This window comes from Rutidosis leptorrhynchoides, chromosome 2, assembly GCF_046630445.1.
Source record: "Rutidosis leptorrhynchoides isolate AG116_Rl617_1_P2 chromosome 2, CSIRO_AGI_Rlap_v1, whole genome shotgun sequence".
NCBI lineage: Eukaryota > Viridiplantae > Streptophyta > Magnoliopsida > Asterales > Asteraceae > Rutidosis > Rutidosis leptorrhynchoides.
This window is the reverse complement of record NC_092334.1, coordinates 368,446,887-368,472,318: the sequence shown is the minus strand read 5'-3', so window position 1 is coordinate 368,472,318 and position 25,432 is coordinate 368,446,887. Positions and strand designations below refer to the sequence as shown.

Below are 25,432 nucleotides of genomic sequence, written 5' to 3'. Positions count from 1 at the left end.
TGCATACATTTCTATGGTATCCCAAGATTACATAATATATTAGAATACATGTATAATACAATATAAGTTAGCTAGGATATGATTTGTATAGTTTTGTTAAACATTTCACGTAGCTAAAAAGATCAAAAATATCCAATCTTGTTTTACCCATAACTTCTTCATTTTAAATCCATTTTGAGTGAATCAAATTGCTATGGTTTCATATTGAACTCTAATTTAAGAATTCAAGCAGAAAAAGTATAGGTTTATAGTTGGAAATTTAAGTTACATGTCAATTACTAAATAGGTAGTCATTTCCGTCGAAAGAACGACATCTTGATGACCATTTTGAAAAACATACTTTCACTTTGAGTTTAACCAAGATTTTTGGATATAGTTTCATGTTCATATGAAAAATCATTTTCCCAGAAGAACAACTTTTAAATCAAAGTTTATCATAGTTTTTAATTATCCAAACCAAAACAGCCCCCGGTTTCACTACGACGGCGTATATCCGATTTTATGGTGTTCATCGTGTTTCCAGGTTTTAAATCATTAAGTTAGCATATCATATAGATATAGAACATGTGTTTAGTTGATTTTAAAAGTCAAGTTAGAAGGATTAACTTTTGTTTGCGAACAAGTTTAGAATTAACTAAACTATGTTCTAGTGATTACAAGTTTAAACCTTCGAATAAGATAGCTTTATATGTAAGAATCGAATGATGTTATGAACATCATTACAACCTCAAGTTTTCTGGATAAAACTACTGAAAATGAGAAAAATGGATCTAGCTTCAAAGGATCCTTGGTTGGCTTGAAAGTTCTTGAAGCAGAATCATGACATGAAAACAGTTCAAGTAAGATTTTCACTCGAAATAAGATTGTTATAGTTGTAGAAATTGAATCAAAGTTTGAATATGAATATTACCTTGAATTAGAAATATAACCTACTATAAATAACAAAGGTTCTTTGATCTTAGATGATTACTTGGAATGGATTAGAAAGCTTGGAAGTAGACTTGCAAACTTGGAAGTATTCTTGATATTTATGAAACTATACTTATGGAATTTATGAAGAACACTTAGAACTTGAAGATGGAACTTGAGAGAGATCAATTAGATGAAGAAAATTGAAGAATGAAAGTGTTTGTAGGTGTTTTTAGTCGTTGGTATATAGATTAGATATAAAGGATATGTAATTTTGTTTTCATGTAAATAAGTCATGAATGATTACTAATATTTTTGTAATTTTATGAGATATTTCATGCTAGTTGCCAAATGATGGTTCCCACATGTGTTAGATGACTCACATGTGCTGCTAAGATCTGATCATTGGAGTGTATATATCAATAGTACTTACATCTAAAAGCTGTGTATTGTACGAGTACGAATACGGGTGCATACGAGTAGAATTGTTGATGAAACTGAACGAGGATGTAATTGTAAGCATTTTTGTTAAGTAGAAGTACTTTGATATGTGTCTTAAAGTCTTTCAAAAGTTTAAGAATACATATCAAAACACAACATGTATATACATTCTAATGGAGTCGTTAAGTCTTCGTTAGTCGTTACATGTAAGTGTTGTTTTGAACCCTTTAAGTTAACGATCTCAATTAATGTTGTTAACCCAATGTTTATTATATCAAATGAGATGTTAAATTATTATGTTATCATGATATTATGATGTATGAATATCTCTTAATATGATATATACATTAAAATATCGTTACAATGATAATCGTTACATATAAGTCTCGTTTCGTAATTCTTGAGTTAGTAGTCTTGTTTTACATATGTAGTTCAATGTTAACACACTTAATGATATATTTAAATATCATTTTATCATGTTAAATATAGTGTATCAATATCTTAATATGATACATATGTATTTAGTAGACGTTATCATAACGATAATCGTTATATATATCATTTCGAGTTTCTTAACTTAGTAATCTCATTTCTTATGTATATCACACATTGTTAATATACTTAGTGAGATACTTACTTATCATAATCTCATGTCAACTATATATATATATATGTCTATATATACCACAACATGTAGTTTTTACAAATTTGTAACGTTAGTGAATCGCCGGTCAACTTGGGTGATCAATTGTCTATATGAAACTTATTTCATTTAATCAAGTCTTAACAAGTTTGATTGCTTAACACGTTGGAAACATTTAGTCATGTAAATATCAATCTCAATTAATATATATAAACATGGAAAAGTTCGGGTCACTACAACTTATACGATTCGTTATGGGAAGGAACTTCCGGTAAACCCAGTCTAATCAACTGTGGTTAATGGCTTGGCCAAGACGCCGGAGTCTCTTGTGACTACACTAGTGGTTTGTGTGCTTTAGTTGTATGACATGATGTATGACAGTAATGTATACTATTGTTAATTGTTAGTGCCATTCACTTAACTTTGTGTTAACCCCTCCATCTCCTCCCTACAGGTTGTAGCTTGTATGATTGCATGTTTTGGGGAGTTAACGGGCGTGCTGGTGTTAAGTTTGTCATGAAGTCAACCCTGATGTGGATTTTGTATTATCATGTATAGTGTAAACAATTTTAAGTGACAGTCGAAGTTATGTATTAATGTAATAACTCAAATAGTTGTGTTTGTTTATTAATAACGTTTAACTACTTTCGCTGTGTATTATATATATAAAAAAGGTCGGTGTCACACATGTCAGGAAGCCCAATAACACTGAAAAATGGGCGTGGCGCGCCATTCCAAGAATGTGGCACGCCATGCCAAAACTTGACTGGTCTGGGCTGCACCTGAGGTGTCACACTGATATGGCCGAAACGGACGGTTTTATTTGTGTGGTGTCGTTAGGTCGCAATACTTCAGAATCAGTCACTAAGAGGGGGGTATTGTTTTAAATTTATATTTAGCGGGGCCTAAATCGTACTACTCCTTATTATGAGTAAGGGAAGTATGACCTAGGGTCGTATTTTTAAGATATGTAGAATCGAACCTATATTTAAAGCCTAAGATAATTATAAAGAGGAGTAGTGGTTACCTAATTTTTGGGTTTTTCTAGTTTATAAGACAGATAAAGTAAATGCAATAAAATTCGTAATTCAGATAAGGTTAAAGCAAGTGCATACTATGAGTTCATCCGTTATTCTGCCGGGATTATGGAATGATGGCTCATGAATAGGTAGGGACCTTATATTCATTACACTGGTCCTAAATGCCCCTGTCGTAAGACATGTCACTGGGTAATGCGATAGGCTTGAAGATTCTGAATAGACAGCAATGTCCCTTACCCCCGACGCCCGTGCAGTCTGACTACAGACATACACATTCAGACGGATCATCCAATTGAGCAACTCGGTTGGGTGACGTATTAACATTCCATAAAGGTCTAAAATTTCTTAAGCATAATAGAATACATGGTTTACCATATCCGAGAGACGTGATGTGCTTCTATGCTTTCGTTAATGATTGGGTTTAAAAGGTAGTTAGGCTTTTAAAAGAGTTCAACCATAAAGAACACCATGGTCAAGTCTAGTGACTTCCATGAACACGTTCGGTTATCTTAACGGTCCAATCCTTTATGTATTTAAACAAACAATTCCTTAATTAACCAAGAATCCCTCGAGCGGGGTGCAATGCTTGAGACCGCGTTATGGTGCAATGTACTAATCAGCACTGACCGGGTTCCATGGCCTTACTTCGTAGAGGTACAGCTTACAACAACTGTTGTGCTTCAGCATGCACGTACGAAGTTTATATGCTTGGTGACTACACTAGCATGGTTTGGGACCGACAATGTACTAAGGGTCTAGTTAGATGTTTCACTGCGAAAATAGTCCTCAGTCGGAATCCAAAGCTTGATAGAATTACAACAACCAGTGTGCCTCAGTCGATCTTATGTTGTATCCGATAGACTTCTCTTACCAAGGGGTGACATAGATAGTGTACTCTGAATCGGGGTTCGCGACTTCCCAATAACAGAGCTGTAAGACCCTAATATTTAGTATACTTAGAGTATAAATGATGTGCGTATAATGGGTGAAGCGTGGTATAAATCAAAAGGCTCAGATTCTGCCCAGACCAGTGTGCGCGCCGCGCACCCTTGGGTGAGCGCGCCGCGTACTAGCCCAGCGACAGAATCCTGTCTTTTTCTATTTTGAGTTTAATGAAGGGCATTTTGGTCTTTTCACATGAGGCCGGATCTCAGGCCATATCAGCTGGTTTGGATTCACTTTTGGATCATATTTCACATCCACAAACACTCTCAAATATCTAGAGAGAGAGAGAGTTCTAGAGAGGGAATTGGGGTTTTGGTGAAGAAGAAGCTTGGTTTGATCAAAAGCTCAAGTGTTAAAGTTGTTCACCTCGTTCCTAGCTACGTTTTGGTTGTTGTGGTAAGTTCTAACTCCGAATTTCATTGTTTGATTTGATATTCAAAGTTAGGGTTTGAACTTAAATTGTTAAGAAACCCATTTAAAACTCTTGAAGTGAGTTTGTTGATGCTAGTAATCGGGTTTATTGTTATTGTTGGTGGATTTTGGGTTGGTGAACAAATCGGTCTTGTTTATGACTTGTAATTGGGTTTAATCACTAGATTTAGTGATTATGGAAGTATTGGAACCCTTTTTGGTGTGTTTGAAAGACTAATTTTGGAATTGAGTCAAAATTAGGGTTTTCGGGTGATTTTGAGATTGATAAGTGTTAAACACTTAAGTTTGGGTTCATTTGGCTTATTAGGACCATTTTCACTTGTGATTAGTGATTAGTGGTTAGTTTGGACGCGTTTGGTGTTTGTAAGTGCAATTGGTCGAATTTGCACTAAGTGTCGAATTGAGTTGGTTTGTAAATCCACTCTAAGTGTGTTATTGTATTTGTGATAATGGATTAGGTACTTTCCATTGACGTGTTGCGGAATTACTCGGTTGCATTCTTCAAGGCGACAAGGTGAGTGTTAATATTCTATGTGCATATGTATGTGTAGGATGGGTGCGGGTCGGGTGAAGTGGTTCTCGGTTATAGAGCTCACTTCACATATAGGTGGATTTGATGGACTTGCGTTTAGATCCAATTGGCACGGTTGTGCGTTTTGGTTGACCACCTTTGGCGAGGTACACATTTTGTGTGTACACTATCACACGTGGTTGTGATGTGGATGATATAACCCCAATGGCGAAGGGTTTTGATGTTGAAAGTGAATCGCGTGTGGTTTCGGGTTCACGATGACATGTGTAGTTTGGTCATCTTATTGAGGTAGTGATCTCGTGTAGTTCGGATTACTAAGGCTCGTGTAGTTCGGCCAACCTCGATGTTGTCTTGTTAAAGATAGTAATCTCGTGTGGTTTCGGATTACTAAGGCTCGTGTAGTTCGGCCAATCTTCATTGTGGTGTTTGGTATTCAGTAATGGGTTAAGGGGTTAACCTTATTCGTTTATATATTGTTATATATATACTGTTGTATTGTCGTGATGTAGCTAACCCTCCGGGTGTAGCTTCTTGGCGTTGTTCGCATCGTCGTTGGTGAACTTATGTTTGTTGATGCATAGTTAGCTTGTTGCTTAGTGATCGTACGGTATGCTTAGATTAGCTTGCCTTTATGCTTGGATGCTCCGATATGCGATATTTGATATTTTGTGGCGTGTCCATTTTATGCATATATATGTATGTAGTATATTTTCACTCACTAAGCGTTAACTTACCCTCTCGTTGTTTACATTTTTATAGATTGCATGGACGTGGTGGCTCGGGTAAGCGTGAGACTAGTGGACTCGCGTAGTTGCTTTAGAAGGCTTGCTTTTGGATTGTTTAGGATTGGGTAGCGTATCCCCAATCGCCATGCTCAGCTTTATTTTGTATTAAAAGTCGTGTGGTCGAAACTAGTATTATGTACTTAAGGGTAATTTGGGCATATGTGGGCCCGGTGTAGTAAAATCCTTTTTATTAATGGAACGTGTTAATTTTAACTATTGTATTATGTTGTGAAAAGCATTTGGTCTAAATGTGTCAGGAAGTCGGAGATCTTTTCGCGTGAGTTGGAAAATCCGGACAGCGGGCTGCCAGGCCCTGTGCGCGCCGCGCACAGGTGGGTGTGCGCGCCGCGCACCCCATCTGGTCAGCCCAGTCAGTTTTAAAATTTTTTTTATTCCGCGTTTTTGGTTGGTTAACGGGTTGGGATGTTACAAGAGCCAATAACTACGTTCTATTAGTTGGAAAAGCGATTGAGTTTAAAGCATAATCGAAAAGCATCTTGACAACATACACAAGCCATAATATTATTTCGGCATTATAACTGATTACATCATAGCATACACTAAAGATAACTACTCGCTAATCATGGAAACAATATCACAAAACATAATGATGAAAGACATTATATAGAGATAAAGGATAGAAGTATCAGTAGATTAAACGAGTTCTGAATACAAAAGTGACAACTTCAAACTCTAGACCCCTCCTAATACAATCTTCGACGTTCTTCTCCGGGTACTAGATTTCCCGCACGGAGTCGAAAACCTTGAAAGTATGACTAATATTGTACAAGAGAGAGAAAGAAGTGAATTGAAATGTGTGTTGGAATGAATGACAAAGACCCTTTAAATAAGCTTGAAATTTGCCTGCGAACGCCTGGCAGGCCGTTTGGCAAGCCGTTTGGCAGGCCGTTTGCAGGGGCCGTGTGTCAGACCAGCCCGTTTGCTGTGGTCGTTCGATCTGGGCGTATGGCAGGCCGTTTGCCATACTGGCAAGCCGTTTGACTTGCTGATTCGCTAGATCGTAACTTGATTTCTTGTCTTTCACCGTTTTTGCTCTAGAATTTTTGTTTTAGCTCCGATTCTCTTGATTCTTTTTGCACCGTCTTCGTAATCATTTGATCTTCAATTCTAACCGACGAAGCGGGTATTTTCCGATAAAGTTTGGCACTTTCTTTTTTTTGGGTCTTAATACCGGGGTGAAAACGTGACTTTTTAGCCGATATCACACACTGTGTTAAGTTGTGGCACACCGTGATACAAAAAACTGCCAAAAATGGAGGCGGGCTGGCACGACGTTCCAAGAAGTGGCACACCGTGCCACTGTACTTTTGCACTGTGTCTGGCTAAAATGAGTAGTAGCGAGCTTAAAATACTTGAACCACGAAGTACAACCCAACTAATCATCACCAAAGCAAATAATGACCTCGAAACTTTGACTTAGCATAAATGAATCCATGAAAACTGAATCCTTACTCTCCAATAATCATCAATCCAAATCATCTTCTGAGCTCAAGTATTATCAATAATCCGCAACAAACTTTGAACAATGCTCTAAATATATATTCTTTAATATTTCACGTAAAATGAGCTAAAAGTCTGCAATAAGACACACAACCGATATCGCCTAAATTATACATGTTTGAAATATCAATTTAAGGCGATATTATTTCTATTTTAAGCTAAATTGTGTCTATTCTTTGAACAAATTGATGTTTTATGTGTTTGAAATAATTTGAGTAATTTTGTAGGAAAAAAGTGATGAAAAAGATGTTAAAAAGGCTAAAATTGATGGAAAAAGAAAGTTGGATAAAGTATGGATGAAGAATGAAGTTAAGTTGAAAAAAGTAAAAATAGCCCCAATCTGTTCTACAGTTGTGAGCTATCATATTGAAGATTATAACCGAATTCCATAAATAAATAAAATAGCCGACGGCTGAAAAAGAGCCGCCGACCTTAAAGTGAAAAGAGCCCCCGACTAAAAAAGGCTTGACGGCTATCATCATGTTTTTATGAAGATCGAAAAGTTTGAAGAAAATAATTCGAGCCGCCATCCAAGAAAAGAGCCGGCGGCATTTGGAGAAGATTCTAGAAACACCAGAAGGGATGTCGGCTATCACTACAAACCGTTGGCTAAATTGCAAAACAACCGCCGGCTATTGAAACAACGGTCGCCTCAAATTGATCTGAATCTTTTAGGGGTTTTACACTATAAATAGGGGTTTAGGCCAGAGGTTCTATACTTTTTCAATTAAGTTATTTACGATTATTAGATAGTTTTCTCTCAAGAATACTTAAGGTTTTACATTCAAGGATTCTAATATCTTAATAAGTTTATTCTACGACTATTTTGAGGTATTTATTCTTTATAATTCATGTTCAATTTTATTTCAATGTTTACTTTAATGTAACGTTTGTTTTGAAGTAATATAAACCCAGGAAAATCGTGCCAAAAGTTCTAGTGTGTTGTCTTTTTTTTCGTGTCATTGGGTACACGCTTGTGATTTACCCTAACAGAAAACCCATGATGAGATTCGAACTCGGGTCACGTACTTCGAAATCTTATGCTCATAATATAAGAAAGTACTTTATTCTTTATATTAACTTCTACTCTTTGAGAACATAAGCTAGATAATTCATTAAATTAATAAGTAGTTACTTGTTTTTATGATATATAATATTTAACTGGATCCGACTTGTTATTTCTATATTGTTTGATATCACCTCGAAGAAATAAAGATTACGTTACGATTTATCCTAGATTGGTCACATTTCATACCTCTCAAAGTTCATATGTATTATAGAGATCATATTTTTTTTCAATGGATATTTATATTATTCAATCCATTTTTATGAGCAACATATGTTAGAGTCAATCGAATTGTAATTCACTAATTCATCAAAACTGTTGTAAAAGAACGAACACTCTTAGTTATCTCTGTTACCTTTTAACCCCTAAAATGATAACGTTTAATAGTTGGTGGGTAAAATATGTAAAAAGGTACAAGTTCATGGATTAAAGGTGAAATATTCACCTTGTTTATCCTTGGTCTATAGATAGAAAATATATGGATTAAGATTACGGGAGCAAAAAACTAGTCATGACTTCTTATGCAATCGGAATGAAGCCAGTGGCTATGGCGGCTTCTTCAATTTCAGGCGTTTCAGCTCTTCATCACTTGCAGCCTAAGCTAAACGCAATTCAAGTTCCATTCAAAGGTTTTTTCAATTTCAAGAAAATAATTAATTATATCCTTTTTAGGACTTTGGTTAGATATGATTGTGGATCCTATTTACTAAAGAACCGATTAAGTTGAAGCTTTTTTTTTAATTAGTGGTTATATGTTAAGTCTGATTTTGTGCCAAATTATATAGTTTTAGACACCATGTATAGTGCCCGGATGGTAATGAGCTAACAATTGGGCATCATAGTAGTTTTAATGATGATCATAAATAATATGGTTGTTAAGGAAAGGAGTATAATCATAATCATAATATTGGTTTTAAGGAAAGGAGTATGGTATATCATAGTAGTTTACCTTCTGGGTGCTGTCTTGTGGTTTCCTCCAACACGTGGCACATATATGATAGGGTGAGTGGCTCTGGTGGGCCCGTCAGTGATTCCCTAACCGCTGTTAAAAAAATATACATGCTGTGTAATCCTCTTACGAAAAAAAAATGTCGATCTCATGAGATGTTACCATAAAGAAAGAAGAAAAGTTAAATTTTTTTTTTCCCACACAAGGTTGGTTAGTAACCAACCCTTTGGTGGTCCCCACCGACCTGTCACACTACCCACATAAAAGATAGGTAATTCGCGTAACCCGTGGTTAAAAGGGAAATGGGATTGTAAATTGAACCCATGACCTCTGTCCTTATGTTGCAAAGGGTGTTCGTGGTTCGATAACCTCAGAATATCAAGTATACATCCAGAACCAATTCCTTTTTTGGTTACATCCTATATAGAATTTTTAGGATTGTAATTTGTAGAAGATGTGCAGTTAGAATGTTATGATGGTTGTATCATGTTGTGGGTCCCCTGTATGTATTAAAATTTTTTCAGGTGTTACTTTTAAGAATCACTTGCGTCAATCTCTGATCCTGCGTAGTTACTGTTAGTAACTGAAAGTGAATGGATAATATATTATTGAAAATTTGATCTGATATTTCATGTAAAGGACTTATTTACTTGGCCTAGACATCTAATCGTTTTGCACTCCTTTTTCTCAGAAATAGTTCATTCTCATATGTATTCAACAACCAAAGATCCTGTTTATTCGTCAAAACAATTTCATCATGGTTTGATATCAACGAAAACGGCATCAAATATCACTAGATGCAGTAATTCGTCAGGCACAGATGGTACCACCGATGAGTCAACTAATAAAAGCAAGGTGCATATTCAGTAGTGTATTAAAACGATCGAGTGTGTTTGTTATAAATAAATGGAAAAAATAATGCAAAAATGGAGATAAATTTTGTTCTATCTTTCTCGAGCTTTTGCGGTGCTGATGATTCAAACCTGACTTTCTATCCTACACTAGAGATGCTCTTTAACCTAGTCCAAATATACCTCACTGTAACACATCAGAAATTGCAGATATTTAAAAAAAAAAATTAATTACTTTTAAACTTCAAGCTTATTGAAGTTTGTAGTCTCATATATGGCTTAACATTTGAAGGTACCATTTGGATATAGTCGGAAAGATGTTATATTTATTGGACTTGGAGTTACTTTTTTCGGCATCTGTCTAAAAAGTGGATTAGAGGTATCTTCACCTTTCTTTCTTTATTTAATTATCCGCAATGTCTTAAATATCATTGTAGTCATTGTTCTATCAAAACTACTATCTACCTACTGCAAACAATTCAGCTTTTTTTTTATTGGACAAAAATATATATAATTTTCTTGGCATTCAACTACTCTTGTAAAGGTCTTATAAAAAAACCAAGGTTATAAAGGACAAGGAGGCATTACAGTTAAAACATAATAATAACCAATGTTCAATTATTAACATTTTACTGATTGTCAAACACTTAATATATAGTGTACTAATTTTTATTTTGGTTTTAATTGTTAGCATTTGTGTTGACTTTGTTTGCAGTACTTTGGAGTTGATCCTTTACAGGCTGGAAATGTTGTGCAGCTGGTGTTGGTGTTGGGTCTTACTGTCGGATGGATTTCAACGTACCTTTTTCGTGTCTCGAATAAGGAAATGACGTATGCCCAACAATTACGTGACTACGAAATGAAAGTTATGGAGGTAAGTTCTTTATTAATGTTTTTTTTTTTTTTAATTATTATCTGCTATTTTTCTTAAAAAGATGTGTTTTTTTTGCCCATTTGACACCCGTTTGACCCATTAAAATAAATCATGATAATGTTTATATGCAGAAATGGTTGGAAGGTCTAAGTGAATCAGAACTAGAAGCATTGCTTGAACAAGTTGAGGAAGAAAAACGTGTGGCTAGCAGTCGTAGTACCGATTAGCTAAACTGTATGTGTTTAAATACTATTATTAAACACTACTATAGCTTTTGTAAATGATAATTAGACAACCCAAACGGGTAAAGATGAATAATGTCCACCATTAAATTTTGAACATCAATCATCTAATATACATGTTATATAGTACAGTGTACAATTCTGTATGTAATATGCATCAAATGTAGATCCACTGCTGAAGATGTATGTGGTAGAAAAGTGTCATATAGAGTATTTTTTATAAGCGGCTGAAGTTGGGTCAAAACAAGAACGATATATAACATCATGGTTAACTCCATTGTTGAGATTGAGATCGCACTACAAGAAAAAAGAGCTTTAGTGACGAGAGCTTTTTGGTCACTAACCATACAAAAATGGTCACCAAGTCAGATTAGTGATCATAATAAGTTAGTCACTCTTCGTCACTATAGGTCCGTCACAAATTTTAATTAGAGACCAAAATACTAAATTGGTCACTATAGTGACCAACTAATTATGTTCACTATATTAGTGACGAGAAAAAAAAGGTCACTCACAATTTCCATTTGTGACCCAAGAATGGTCACTTTTCTCTTGTTAATGACCAAAATGTAGTCACATTTTAGAGACCATAATGTGGTCACATTTTAGAGACCAAAAAGTGGTCAGTCTCTTTCTATTAGAGACCAAAATATAGTCACAATTGTTGATTCTTCATAGTGACATAATATGATACGAATTTTCAAATTATGCTATAAATATTTTTGCATTCAATTAACACTCTACTTTTATATCCAAACAAAGCATATCATTTTAAATGTACGAACAATACGATAATTTATAATCTTCCATGCTTGTTACAACAATGAACACGCTAATAACCTCTTAAAAATAAATCCTAAATAATTTTCAACCACAAACATTGAGAACAAGTTTAATTTGTGCTTGATCAAATCTTGTTCGACCAATTCACCTTCTTCATAATGTACTAACTGCACCGGTTGTAACTATAGCGCAGTTGGAAGATAGCTAGCCCCTAGCAGTCTTGGAACACTATAGATGCATGAAAATTACAAACCTATGAGCAAAAAATAAAAAAGAGATGTATTTGAAGGGCTGAAATAAATAATTACTCAATTAAGGCATGGCTTGTTAGGATTTAAATGTGGAGTAACAACCCTTGTCATCCTGAAATAAGTTTATAGTCATACAACCTATTAAGAGGATTATCTAAAAAGGGTCGTGTTACGATTTCAATACGAAAGAAAGATATTTAAATATTAACTTTCTAATTTTCTTATGCCTCATTTAGAGATAACTCGTACCAATTCAATTTCACAAATAGCAAGTTTAACTATAAAACTCAAAATGTTTCAATTTAGCAAAGAAATAGTTCATGGCCAAACATACACTTAAATATGATTGCAGATGTGTGAAAGCTGCCAATGCTTCCTCATATGAACCCATTGAAACAAACGCTAAATCTCTGTTTTTGGTTATGCTATACATCAAAATCTTCATGAGAACAAATAAAATAATTAGTCAACATAACAACCTGTGACAAAAGAGAAAAATAGTCTTATGCTGTCAATATAAAAAGTAACTTATACATAAACGATCGTCATGACTAAAAGATATCATTAAGCATATGTCTTAACAGAAAAAAATATAAAATTACATATGAATGAATAGTCTGGAAGAACAAACCATGCTTCAAGAAAGCACTGCCTTTCCTTTATCCAGTTTAACTCAAAGTTCCCCCACCATTTTCTCACCACAGTTGCATTTACATGCGAAATCCCAAAAATAGTCTACAACAGACAACAATTCGTTAAGATATCTTCATCCGGTAAGTAAAAGTAGACCCCCGATTAGTAAACTTTAAAATTTGAACATACCATCAGGATGAGGCTCGGTCATATGGTATGCATCACTAGTGAAGAGTTCCTGCCACAATCTTTATTTAGTAGAAATATCAATAATAGTGAAACGATACATGATATGTAGAATTCAAATACACTTTAGAATGTTTTAACTCTTATTAGAAGAAGAACACTAGTATCTTCTCTGAAAGAACATTACAAGCAACAAAACTTAAGTCCTGCAATTATGTAATCATTTTAATGTAATAATTCGTGAAGTAGGATCAATAATAGCTTCACTACCTTATCCAATATCTATAGAAATGATGGCTGAATCAGAGCCACTATATAGTATCATATCCTGCAAAATATGCATCACTTATCATTCAACCAGTTGTTCTCTCTAACCTTTAGTTATACAATCACACAATACAACCACCACATGAGACCAACAGTTGGAACACTGAAGACTAAACATTGACCAACAGTTCAGCAATGAAGATTAAACATTGACCAACTGTTCAGCATTGAAGATTTAAAGTTGACCCAACTTAAAAATAGACTTAAAACCAACACAAAAGTCAGCATGTCCACCCAACTCAATCATCCATTTGATCCACCACCACCACCACATAAAAACAACACACTAAATAGGCTACTTGTAGTAATTCTGACCTAAATTGTATATAGCAATCTAATGCAGCAGGTATCACAAACTCTATCCCTGAGACTCATGGTCAATCACTCTTTTGTTTCCTGCTGTGAAATAGAATTACTTAAAACCGTATAGCAATAAGTATAATTATACAAATTAATTCATGCTCAACAAGTGTTTGAGAGATTGATTACCTTCACAAATTACTAATAACACTCTTATTTGGGAAAATCCAAGGTATCAACAAATATTTCAAAATAGATCACATTCATAAACATTAGGAACATAATGATTCAAATACTTGAAATAATGATGATGGTATGACACAATAGAAGTATACACTACAATTCCAAATCAAATAGACCAGATATAAAATTTAGGTTAAAGTTGAGGAACATATAGATACAAGTGCATATGTACGTACTTGAGAGCCGAGCCAGTTTTACGTTTTCAATAATTATAGCCAAGTCATTATCGCAATTGCAATTAACATTATCAGCAACAGAGAGGAACTCCCCTCGCTCTTGATTCACTGGACGCAATGAATATCAATCCACACACTGCCACCTCGACGTGAAGCCTCGCATCACTCGAATATATATTCTCGAATAATATAACCCGTATATGTATGTATTGGTACCTATATGATTGATAAACACGGTTGTAGTGGTGGTGGATTTATCAACAAATTGAAATCGTGAATTCGAATTATAGAGATATTGTCCAGACCGATTGATTTACCTGTAGATGAAGCGATCAATTACAAAACAAAGCTATAAGGATTCCTCGGTACGAAATTACAGACGAAAGGATCGATTAGAGTTTAATGCTAAAAATTCAATTTCACAAATACAAACCCTAAAAAAGGATAATAAAAAGATTCAAGGATAATTTATAAAGCAGAGTGAGCAAAAATGGGGTGTGTGAGAGAGAAAGTGAGGAGAGAGACTGAGAGGTGTGAGGGAAACTTTTCCGGTGGAGCAAAAAAGAAGCGATTTGGGTACAACGATCGACTACAGGATAGATTAACAAGACTATTTGGAATTCAACTGACATCTTTCATGTTTTTCAATTTTCCAAAAAGCTGGAATGTTGAAGATCTATGGAAGAAGTTCAAAACGTTCGGTGATTTAAGAGATATCTATATGGCAGGAAGGAAACTAAAGAATGGAGACCGATTTGCTTTCGTTAGGTTTGGTAACGTCCAGAATCCTAACAGCCTGTTAATGAGTCTGGAACGAATTTCATTCAATGACCAACCTATCAGAATATTCAAAGCCAGGAATAGAGGTGATCATCTTAATTTCAACAAACACTACCAACATCCCACTGTTCAAAAGCCCAGTGATGTTACAAAGAAACAATATGGAAACTCCTTAAGGGATGACCGCAGATTCTGTGAGGTTACAAAGAATCAACATGTAGACTCAAGGAACGATATTCACAAACAGAAAAAAGAAGATCTTAGTGTTATTTAATAGATTTACCAAGCTGTAATGGGTTTTTGTATTGATCGGTTTATTGAATATATGCTTGAATTGATACAAGTTGAAAATTAAATATTTTTCATTTGCAAAGTGTGGTTTTATATATAAAATCTCTAACAGCTATTTCCTAAAGAAGTAAGCCTTTTTGTTACTTTTGGAACCACTTTTCTTTAAAAAGAAAAAGGCTGTTTGTATCCGTTGAAACCAGGATCCATTTGCTGTCTTGTGATCTTCTTAAAAGGGAAATGATGAGATAACTTTCTGATCCCAAAAGTCAAATTACCAAATATGGTAATTTGACTTATTGTTGTTGCTGTACTCTAACACTCCCCCTCAAGTTGAATAGTGGGGTTTCCAATATTCAACTTGCTAAGAACTTCGCTGAAGAGCCTTCCGTTGACTGATTTGGTGAGGATGTCAGTTAGCTGATCTTCGGATCTGATTGATGGAAGGGAAATGATTTCATCATCTAATTTTTGTCTAATAAAATGTCGATCAACTTCCACATGTTTAGTTCGGTCATGTTGAACTGGATTTTCTGATATGGCAATGGCTGCTTCGTTATCGCATAATATCTGAATGCTATCTTCTGGTGGAAATCCGATTTCTGTTAGTAGTTTTCGGGTCCACAGTGCTTCTACAACTCCTTTGGCTATCCCTCTAAACTCTGATTCTGCACTTGATAGAGAAACAACCTTTTGTTTCTTGCTTTTCCATGCAACCAAATTACCTCCAACTATTGTAAAGAATCCGGATGTAGATCTTCTATCTCCTTTTTCTCCAGCCCAACTTGCATCTGTATATATTTGAGTTCTTAGATGCCCATTTCTTTTGAACACAACTCCATGATCCGCTGTTTTCTTCAAATATCTGATGATCCTCATTACAGCCTCCATATGGTGAACCCGTGGTTGATGCATAAACTGGCTCACAACTCCAACTGCATGTACTATATCTGGCCGAGTGTGAGCAAGATAGATGAGTTTTCCCACCATCCTTTGGTATTGTCCTTTGTCAGCAAGATCAGCTTCGTCTTCCATATATAACTTTTGGTTTGGAATCATTGGAGTATCAGCTGGTTTGCTATCAATCATACCTGTTTCTGCAAGAAAATCAAGGACATACTTCTTTTGACAGATAAATATTCCCTGTTGGGATCGTAATACCTCAATCCCCAAAAAATATTTAAGTCTTCCCAGGTCTTTCATTTCAAATTCTTTAAATAAGTTCACCTTTAAGTTAGAAATCTCCTCTTTATCATTTCCTGTTATTATCATATCATCAACATAAATGATTAAACATGTAATCAAATTTCCTTTTCGTTTAAAGAAGAGAGTATGATCCGAGTTACTTTGTTTGAAATCGTATTTTTTCATAAATAAAGTAAATCTCCCAAACCAAGCCCGTGGGGATTGTTTTAACCCATATAAAGCCTTTTTAAGTCGACAAACTTCCCTGTTTTTGAAGTTGTTACTGAATCCCGGTGGTGCTTCCATATAGACTTCTTCCTTTAATTCGCCATGTAGAAAAGCATTCTTCACATCAAATTGGTGAAGTGGCCAATCTTCATTTGCAGCGATAGAAAAGAGAACTCTAATGGTATCAATTTTCGCAACTGGTGAGAAGGTTTCGGAGTAATCGATTCCATATGTCTGAGTGTACCCTTTCGCAACTAGTCGAGCTTTATATCTTTCAATAGTTCCATCTGGTTTATATTTTATTGTAAATACCCATCGACATCCCACTGGTTTTTTTCTTGAGGCAAGACACATTTTTCCCACGTGTCATTATCATTCGAGGCTTTCATTTCAACTTCCATTGCTTTGTTCCAGTTTTTTGATTTTAGAGCTTGTTCGACGGAAGTTGGAATATTTTCAGAGTAAATTGCAGAATTAAACTGGTGAGCTTCTTTAGACAGATTTCCCTGTGCTATATTAGCCATAGGATATCTGAATCTTTGTGCTTCTTTTTCAGGTGAGTATCGTTTGAGTGGGACACCTCTATTGACTCTTTGAGGTAGGACATATCGTTGGGTGGTTTCATCGGAACTTGTGTCATTTTGTTCCTCTTGTGTTTGATGTTCATTGTTCGAGGATGTTTCACTAGTCTCATGGTTTTGTGGGATAGTTTCTGTGGGTTCATGGTCTTGTGTTGGTTGTGTTGGCTCGGAATTTAGTGTTGGAGTTTGTATAGGTTCGGGGTTTTGTGTTGGCTCGGGCTCTCGTGTTTGAGGTAGTTCAGGGTTTTGTGTTTGAGATATTTGATGTGGAACCCATGTCATCCAACTGAGAGTGTCATTACTTTCATTCTCCCCCTCACTCGTGAGTTGGGTATTTTTGTAAAAGTATTCAGTTTCAACAAAATCGCAGTTCATTGTAGTAAAAAAATGTCGTCTTTTGGGACTGTAACACCGATATCCTTTTTGGTTTATTCCATAGCCAACCATGACACATTTTTCCTCACATGGATCTAGTTTGGTACGCTCATGTTTTGGAATATGGACGAAGACCGAGCACTCAAATATTCGAGGTTCAATGCTAAATGAAATCGAAAGGGTATGGAATTGGGAAAGCGTATCTTTAGGGGTTTTTGTGCCCAAAACCTTAGTAGGTAAACGGTTAATAAGATAGGTAGCGGAAGCAACAGCTTCGGGCCAAAAACTCTTCGGAACTTTGGATTCAATCATAATGCTCTTGTCATTTCTAAAAGTAGCCGATTTTTTCGTTCGGCTACGCCATTTTGCTCAGGAGTATGAGCACACGAGGTTTGATGAATAATTCCATTATTTTCGCAAAAAGATTTCATTGATGAGTTTACAAACTCACCCCCATTATCGGATCTTAACATTTGTATGTTTTTATTAAATTGGGTTTGAACCATTTTATAAAAGTGAGAAAACTTTTCAAACACTTCCGATTTGTGAGTTAAAAAATAAATCCAGGTCATGCGTGAATGATCATCAATAAATAGGACAAAATATCGGAAGTTTTTTCCTCCAGTGACCGGTGCAGGACCCCAAACATCCGAATGGATTAAAGCAAACGGAACATCTTTTCTTGTATTACTAGGTTTGAAAGTACTTCGGTGGCTTTTAGCCAAAATACAAGTTTCACAATTTAAAGTAACGTTTGATGAAAAAAGACTAGGAAATAAAGCATGTAAGTATCCGGCATATGGGTGACCCAACCTCCTATGCCATAACCAAGCTTCCCTCGTAGGTGTTCCGTGAGCAAGCATCACGGTACCTTGTTGGGTTACTTCGTCTACATAGTATAACCCACCCCGCTCAGTACCCCGCCCAATAATTATCCCGGTTCTGATATCTTGAAGGATACAAAAGGTAGGGTGTAGTAAAACAGAGCAGTTCAGTTCTTTTGTAACGTGGCTAATGGATAGAAGTTTATGAGATAGGGTTGGAATATATAAACAATTTGATAGTTTCATAGTCGGAGTGACTTCAATTTTTCCTCCCCCTTCAACTTGTACAATCCCTCCATTGGCCGTTTGAATTTTATTAACCCGAGGTTTTGATTTGGAATAAAAATCGGATTTTTCAAAGGTCATGGTGTGAGTAGCACCACAGTCAAAAATCCATTCGTTATTTTTTGTATTATTTGAAACAATATTAGCTTTTCCTATAATATGGTCGTTATTTAACTGTTTATTTTCCGAAAAAGTAGAGTGTTGGGCCTGTTTAAAGTTTTTATTCATAAAATAATTATGGGTTTGGGCTAACTTATGAGAGAATTCCTTATTATTAATATTTTAGGCTAAAGTTTTTCCCTTAAGCCCACCCTTAAGTCCACTGTTATCTGTAAAATACCCATCTGTATTATTCACCCATTTAGGGTTCGAGCTACTCTTCTCCTTCTTATCAGTTACCCATTTAGGGTTTGAAATATTTATTTCCTGTTTATCAATTCCTGGTAATTTCGATTGAAGGTCAATATCTAATCCTTCATCTTCTTCAACCGTATGAAGACAGTCAAACCTATTATGGTTTTTTTCGATTGATTTGGGTTTATCCCTTTCTAATCCGGTCGATTGAGGTGCTTTTGATCGAAGATAAGGGTTTAATCCCTCTTCTTCAATTGTTTGTAAGCAACAGAATCGATTATGGTTCTTTCCCTGTTTCGATTGATGGTGATTAGGGTTTTCCCTTTTCACTTCAATCGTTTGTTTCAATTTAGGGTTTGAGGAATTTTTCATTTTCCTTTTCCCCCATTTGGTCGAGTTTTGCAAAGAACAGAGATTGGAAGGTAAAGGTTTACCTCTATCGGCGCCGTTGCAGGTAGCCGGAAGGTTGCCGCCGGTCGCCGTTACTATCGTTGCTCTTTTGTTCACTGCTCTACCATGTTTCCTGTTGCTCCACCCTTCGGGATAGCCAATCAACTTGAAACACTGAATTATAGTATGATTGATCATACCACAGTCTACACACTTTGGTTGTTCTTGTGCTTGATGGTGGTTTGCAAAGATGGGTTCTATTTTGATGATGGGAGCTGATGGTTTCTGTTTTGATGGTTGACAGAGAACATCCAGGTCACTATTTTCAATGATGGTTTTAATTTTGCTACCGTCATCACTTGACATGGCAGCAATATTCCTGAAGCTTTCTTCCTGCTTCTGTATTTTTGAGTTACCGTCAATTATTGACATGGCAACTTGAAAAATATTCTTGGTAAATGATTGAAGCAAGAAACGGATGTATTGATCCTTAGATCGACACCGTTAGCTCTGATACCATGTTATTTAATAGATTTACCAAGCTGTAATGGGTTTTTGTATTGATCGGTTTATTGAATATATGCTTGAATTGATACAAGTTGAAAATTAAATATTTTTCATTTGCAAAGTGTGGTTTTATATATAAAACCTCTAACAGTTATTTCCTAAAGAAGTAAGGCTTTTTGTTACTTTTGGAACCACTTTTCTTTAAAAAGAAAAAGGCTGTTTGTATCCGTTGAAACCAGGATCCATTTGCTGTCTTGTGATCTTCTTAAAAGGGAAATGATGAGATAACTTTCTGATCCCAAAAGTCAAATTACCAAATATGGTAATTTGACTTATTGTTGTTGCTGTACTCTAACACTTAGAGACACACTCAACGGGTTAAAAGAAGATCTCAGAGGTACTATCAACGGGTTAAAAGAAAGGAAAGACAGAGATTCGAGGTGCCATACAAACAATGGAGTGTATGCCGACAAAAGAACAATTAAAGTCACTAACAACGACTGCGAATTGATAGGCAAATCAATAGTATGCGAAGTCAAGAACATGGAACTTTGCTTCCAGTTTGAGGATTTATGCATAGCAGAAGGGATGGAAAACTTCCATCTTAAATATCTTGGTGGCTTGGATATGCTAATTGTATGTAAAACACCAACTATTGCAAAAAACATTGTTTAAAATGGAAATCATGCAATACATAAATGGTGTGATCATGTCAAGATCCTTGATAATTCATTTAGGTCTCCTGGAAAACTTGTTTGGATCAACATTCGTGGGGTTCCTATTACATGTTGGTATGAAGAAACCTTCATGAAGATAGCAGGATCACTACAAAACAATTGATAATCTGTAACACTTTTAAGATTATTTTCTCACGCTTAAAAATACATTAATTATAATTTCTGACGCTTCATGTTGGTGTCAAAAATATTGATGTTAGAAAACTTTTTCATTTTCTAACGCTTGTTTGTGTCATTAAACACATTATTTTTGACACTTGTAAACGTTAAGAAATACAACTATTTTGTAACACTTACAAGTGTTAAAAATACATTCATTTTATGACGTTTGCTAGTGTTAAGAAATACCTTCTTTTTGTGACGCTTATAAGTGTTAAGAAATAATTACTTTTTAACACTTATCAATGTTAAAAGATAGCTACTTTTTAACGCTTATCATTGTTAAACATATAAAACTACTTTTTAACACTCATAATTGTTAAAATAAATTACTTCTTCATACTTAACATTGCTATAAAAAACTAAATATTAAAGGCTTCAAAAATTGAAATTCGGATGTGATGTATTTGTGAAACAAAAGATACGTAATTAAATTCATATTATATATTTTAAATATAAATAATACAAAGATCTGCATGACGTTTACGACAAATCGTTGCATCTATGATTATTCATTAAGATTCAAGATCAACTACAATTCAAATGTTCATACTCTTAAATAGTACCTGTAACAATTTAACCAAAGAAATTTATATCCATATACACCTAATTACAACAAAAACCTTGTATAAATACACAAAAAAAGAAGTAGAATCTGGCCATCTGTTCAATCTAAAAAACAATTGATCTATCATCCTTTTGCTTGTGATTCAAATTTCAGATAACAATATAGGCACATAACTGTACTCGTCTTTTCATAAGGCTCTTCCAACACTTTCACCTCCCGTGGAACTATCAAAAGACACATGCCTAACCATCCACCCTCGTAAAACGCCATCACCACTAGCACTCCGCACGAGTACACCATGTCTGTCAATTTGTTTTGAAAATTCAGAATAAATTTCTCATATGGAATATTATTTAAGTCATGAGAACAGAATGTACCTTCGCTTGCATTGATGAACAAATTGTAGACACTTACTGAATCTCTACACCCAATCTAACCACATCAACACATCTCTCCAAATCAAAAGGTCCAAAAATTAGTATTTTATTGATAATGTTAATAAAGATATATATAAGTTCATTAAAACAATTTATCCAAAATCCTGACAACGTTTGGACTCACAACCCATTCATGCACCTAAATTGCTACATATTAGCTTTCCCATATGCTTCTCGACAACAACAAAATTAATAAAATGTATTCAAAACTTAGCATTTCAAAGAAATCATTCTTAACTCAACTAACAATAGTTTCTTGTGCCTATATAGGTCAATCAATATTGAACAGAGTCCAATTAAAAGATTGAAACTTTATTCAATATGTAATCTAGTTCTTCACTTGAGTGTTTTGTACAGTCAATAAGTGTTGGTGTGTTCATCTTTAACCATTTTTTTTTTTTTTTTGAAAGGCAAGCTTGCATCAGTCCGGACCAAAACCTAGTCATCATTTGCACACACACGCGCTTTCGGGCAGGAAACCCGAACCACACTCTGAGGATCCGACCCTTTAACCATCCCGAGGGGCAGGCGGGCCGGATCTTAGTCCCGGAGCGGGTCGGTAAAACCTTCCCTTTGGGCCACCTTCAAGGAATATATTTCAATTCCTAGAGCGGGTGACGAGGCTCGAACCCGAGACCTCTAGCCCTGCGAGTACACAAGTGTAACCGCGGTACCATTGAAGCAATGCTTCGTTGGTATCTTTAACCATTTTTAAATACATATTCAATACTTATTAAAAAAAGAGACTTATGCTACCAAAATTAGAGGTGGCAATTTCCACCCATTTACTTATATAATGGGTCAAACCCGGTATTGTTATACAACTTACAGCATGCCACCAAGTTTTTAAAGCTAATGACATATTATACCTACCGATCAAAGGTGCATTAAACTTGAATAAATACCTTTTTGTAGCAGCTGACTAGAGATGTTGCTTATACAAATTCCATTGAGAATCTGTAAAGTTAGGTGGTTGGGGAAGATGGGTCATGAACCTAGTACACAGACCTCCAACAGATTTAATTGGTTGATCAACATTATTTACATGAATCAGAATCTACTCCCCTGCATTAAGCCAAATTCGTTAGGAAAACATTTTTTCTCTGACATGAAGGAAATAATTAATCCAGTTCTTGCCATTATGCATAGAAACACACTAAATCAGATGTAATGTTGAGCTAAGGTGTTTCATCCTACCATCTTTATGTACAACTATTTTATTCACCGTATATATGCTGTCACAACTTGAGACTTCAAGAGGACTATAGTACTATACCTTGCAGGCATATATGAATATATACATGTGCATAGATACATGAATATATACATGTGCATAGATACATGAATTACTATATTACTCACTTCAATAGACAACCAATCAATTCCATCAATCATATAGTTTCAACATTTCTAGCATGTGCTATGATAACTAATTCATGGACTAATCAAACAATATGTCAGGACCAGCAACCATTGGACCAGATGACTGTTAATTGAAGTGTAGAACGTATTAAAAACGCATACTGAATAACAATATGTTTCAGAATTCAGACTGAAAATTAAGCAGGCAACACAAATTATACATAAGTTATTACTTAATGTAAAAGCACAAGAAAAAGAAGAAATAGCCTTATACTTTGCAGGCATTCAACAATTTCAGAATTCGCCTTTGTTATCATCCTCTTAACAATTTCAGAATTCGCCTTTGTTATCATCCTCTTATCTGCAACAAGTTACAAAACCTAACTAATTAGATAACATATGTACATATTATACTGATTACTAAATCGATAGATAAATTGAAGAACCATAACTAATTAATTGATAAATCGATGAAATGAAACCCTAACTAATTGATAGATAAATCAATGAAATGAAACCCTAACTAATTGATAAATTAATCGATAACATGAAACCCTAACTCACCTATGAATGAAATGAATGTTGAAATCGGGTGAAGAAGCCAAGCTAGTCGTGTATTAGTAGAATAAGTGAAATCACGAACAATTTATGCGTGAAACGAACGGATTTATTCAAACATCAGCGCCATCTTCAACGCAATCTGAGGGATGGATTTGGGAGTTTATCGATCGATGAAATTGTGCAAGAAAAACCTAAAAAAACTCGCCATTTTGAAGTGAGGAACGGATATGGGCAAGGAAAATTGGTTTTAATTTAACCAAGGAAATTTACCAAAATAACCGGGGTGAGTTTTTCTTATTTCTAACGCTTTTGAGTGTTGCAATGTTTTCTTTTGGCTTTTCAACGCTTCTCTGCGTGTTAAGGAATTTCACATCTCTAACGTTGGCTTCTTAAACATATGTAAGCGTCGATATTTAAATTTTTTTCAACGCTTTGAAGTGTTAAGCACTTTTTGACATCTATAAATGTTAACAATATAATTGGTACACGTGAATAATTTTTTTACATCTACAAATGTCAGAAATTACAAAATATTACCACATTTGATACAACCGTGGAAAAAAAAGCGTTAGAAAACAAGTATTTTTTTGTAGTGGATGGTGGGGTAAAATTCTAGAAACAGAAAATTGCTCTCTAGTGAATGATAACCAGAACCTTAGCTGTGGTAGTGTACTACTTCATGCTCGTAGTAATACAGTTAAGTATGAAGGCTGGGTTAAACTTAGTAACGAAAATAGGGAATGTTACGTAAGCATCACAGAAGATCCTAATAAGCTCGTGAACCTTGATATCAAGCTAAAAGTCATACCACATAACGCTACGGAAGAGATCCTAAAAGATAATGATTCAAACACCGATGATGATGAATTTGTTGATGATACGTTCGAAGTCTCAGATGATGAAGGGAACTTATTTAACCTAGATCTTGATGCTGACAATCAAGATAAGAGCGATGATGCAGAATCTCCCAGGTCCGCCGATTTGCATAACTCCGACAGTCATAATCGGAAAAATACGGATCATTCGATCAGAGACGAAGAGTCAAGGTGTGGTGGCTATGTTTCCCCTCTCCAAGACAAAAGTAAGTGCGCATGCAAAAAGAATATGGAAGAGTTGGGGTTTGATGCCACTTTACAAGACAACTGTAAATGCACATGCCAAAGGAATATGGGGAGCCCATTGTCCACTAACCCTAACAATAATATTAATATTTTGAACTCTCAAGGAACGGTGCAATTAAGTATTGATTCAACACAAGTCAAAAGAACCAATCAAAACCTGGAAACACAAAAGGTATCGAGCACTCATAATAGTGGGAGTCCAAATCATGTTGAAAGCCCAATTCTTGATAAGCCTAGTCCAAAAATACATCAAGTCCAGAATGGAAATTCCCCAATTTCGAAATTCAATATGGCAAGTTCAAGTCAGGATATGCAAAGCCCAATGGCTGAGAAGCCCAATAAGGATGTAAGCCAATCACATAATGTAAATCCGAATTCAAGGAGTCCAGTCATAGACTTTAATGGATTGGGTGAGCATAAAAATAAAAAGAAATCCCGCACTGGATCTCACGATAGGGGAAACAAAAAGAAAACAAATCAAAGACAGAAGGGAGAAAGAGAATGTTGTTGGACTTATCTTCGCAGAGGGCAACCGTCATCCCGTTTGAACAGAACCAAGAA

General features: G+C 35.2%; 2 protein-coding genes and 2 long non-coding RNA genes across 5 annotated transcripts; 1 reads left to right on the top strand and 3 right to left on the bottom strand.

The window, feature by feature from the left end:
• The first annotated feature begins 8,785 nt into the window (after positions 1–8,785).
• LOC139892044 (uncharacterized) lies at positions 8,786–11,369 on the top strand. Its single transcript, XM_071875074.1, has 5 exons — positions 8,786–8,943; positions 9,955–10,118; positions 10,407–10,493; positions 10,830–10,988; positions 11,120–11,369. The coding sequence occupies exons 1-5, from the start codon at positions 8,826–8,828 to the stop codon at positions 11,213–11,215; spliced, it is 624 nt and encodes a 207-aa protein (XP_071731175.1). The 5' UTR covers positions 8,786–8,825; the 3' UTR covers positions 11,216–11,369.
• Positions 11,370–12,014: 645 nt separating this feature from the next.
• Positions 12,015–14,440, bottom strand: LOC139892043 (uncharacterized). The gene is made up of 3 exons (XR_011773964.1): positions 14,130–14,440; positions 13,087–13,411; positions 12,015–12,999 (listed from the first exon to the last, which is right to left on the bottom strand). It is a non-coding gene; the product is annotated as an uncharacterized lncRNA (long non-coding RNA).
• Positions 14,441–15,512: 1,072 nt separating this feature from the next.
• On the bottom strand, positions 15,513–16,232 carry LOC139888979 (secreted RxLR effector protein 161-like). Its single transcript, XM_071871956.1, has one exon. The coding sequence runs from the start codon at positions 16,230–16,232 to the stop codon at positions 15,513–15,515; it is 720 nt and encodes a 239-aa protein (XP_071728057.1).
• Positions 16,233–21,366: 5,134 nt separating this feature from the next.
• LOC139892041 (uncharacterized) lies at positions 21,367–24,118 on the bottom strand. Of its 2 annotated transcripts, XR_011773963.1 has the most exons (4): positions 23,754–24,118; positions 23,464–23,550; positions 21,768–22,892; positions 21,367–21,692 (listed from the first exon to the last, which is right to left on the bottom strand). It is a non-coding gene; the product is annotated as an uncharacterized lncRNA (long non-coding RNA). The 2 variants fall into 2 exon arrangements; XR_011773962.1 differs by having other exon boundaries at positions 21,768–23,550.
• Between the last annotated feature and the right edge of the window lie 1,314 nt (positions 24,119–25,432).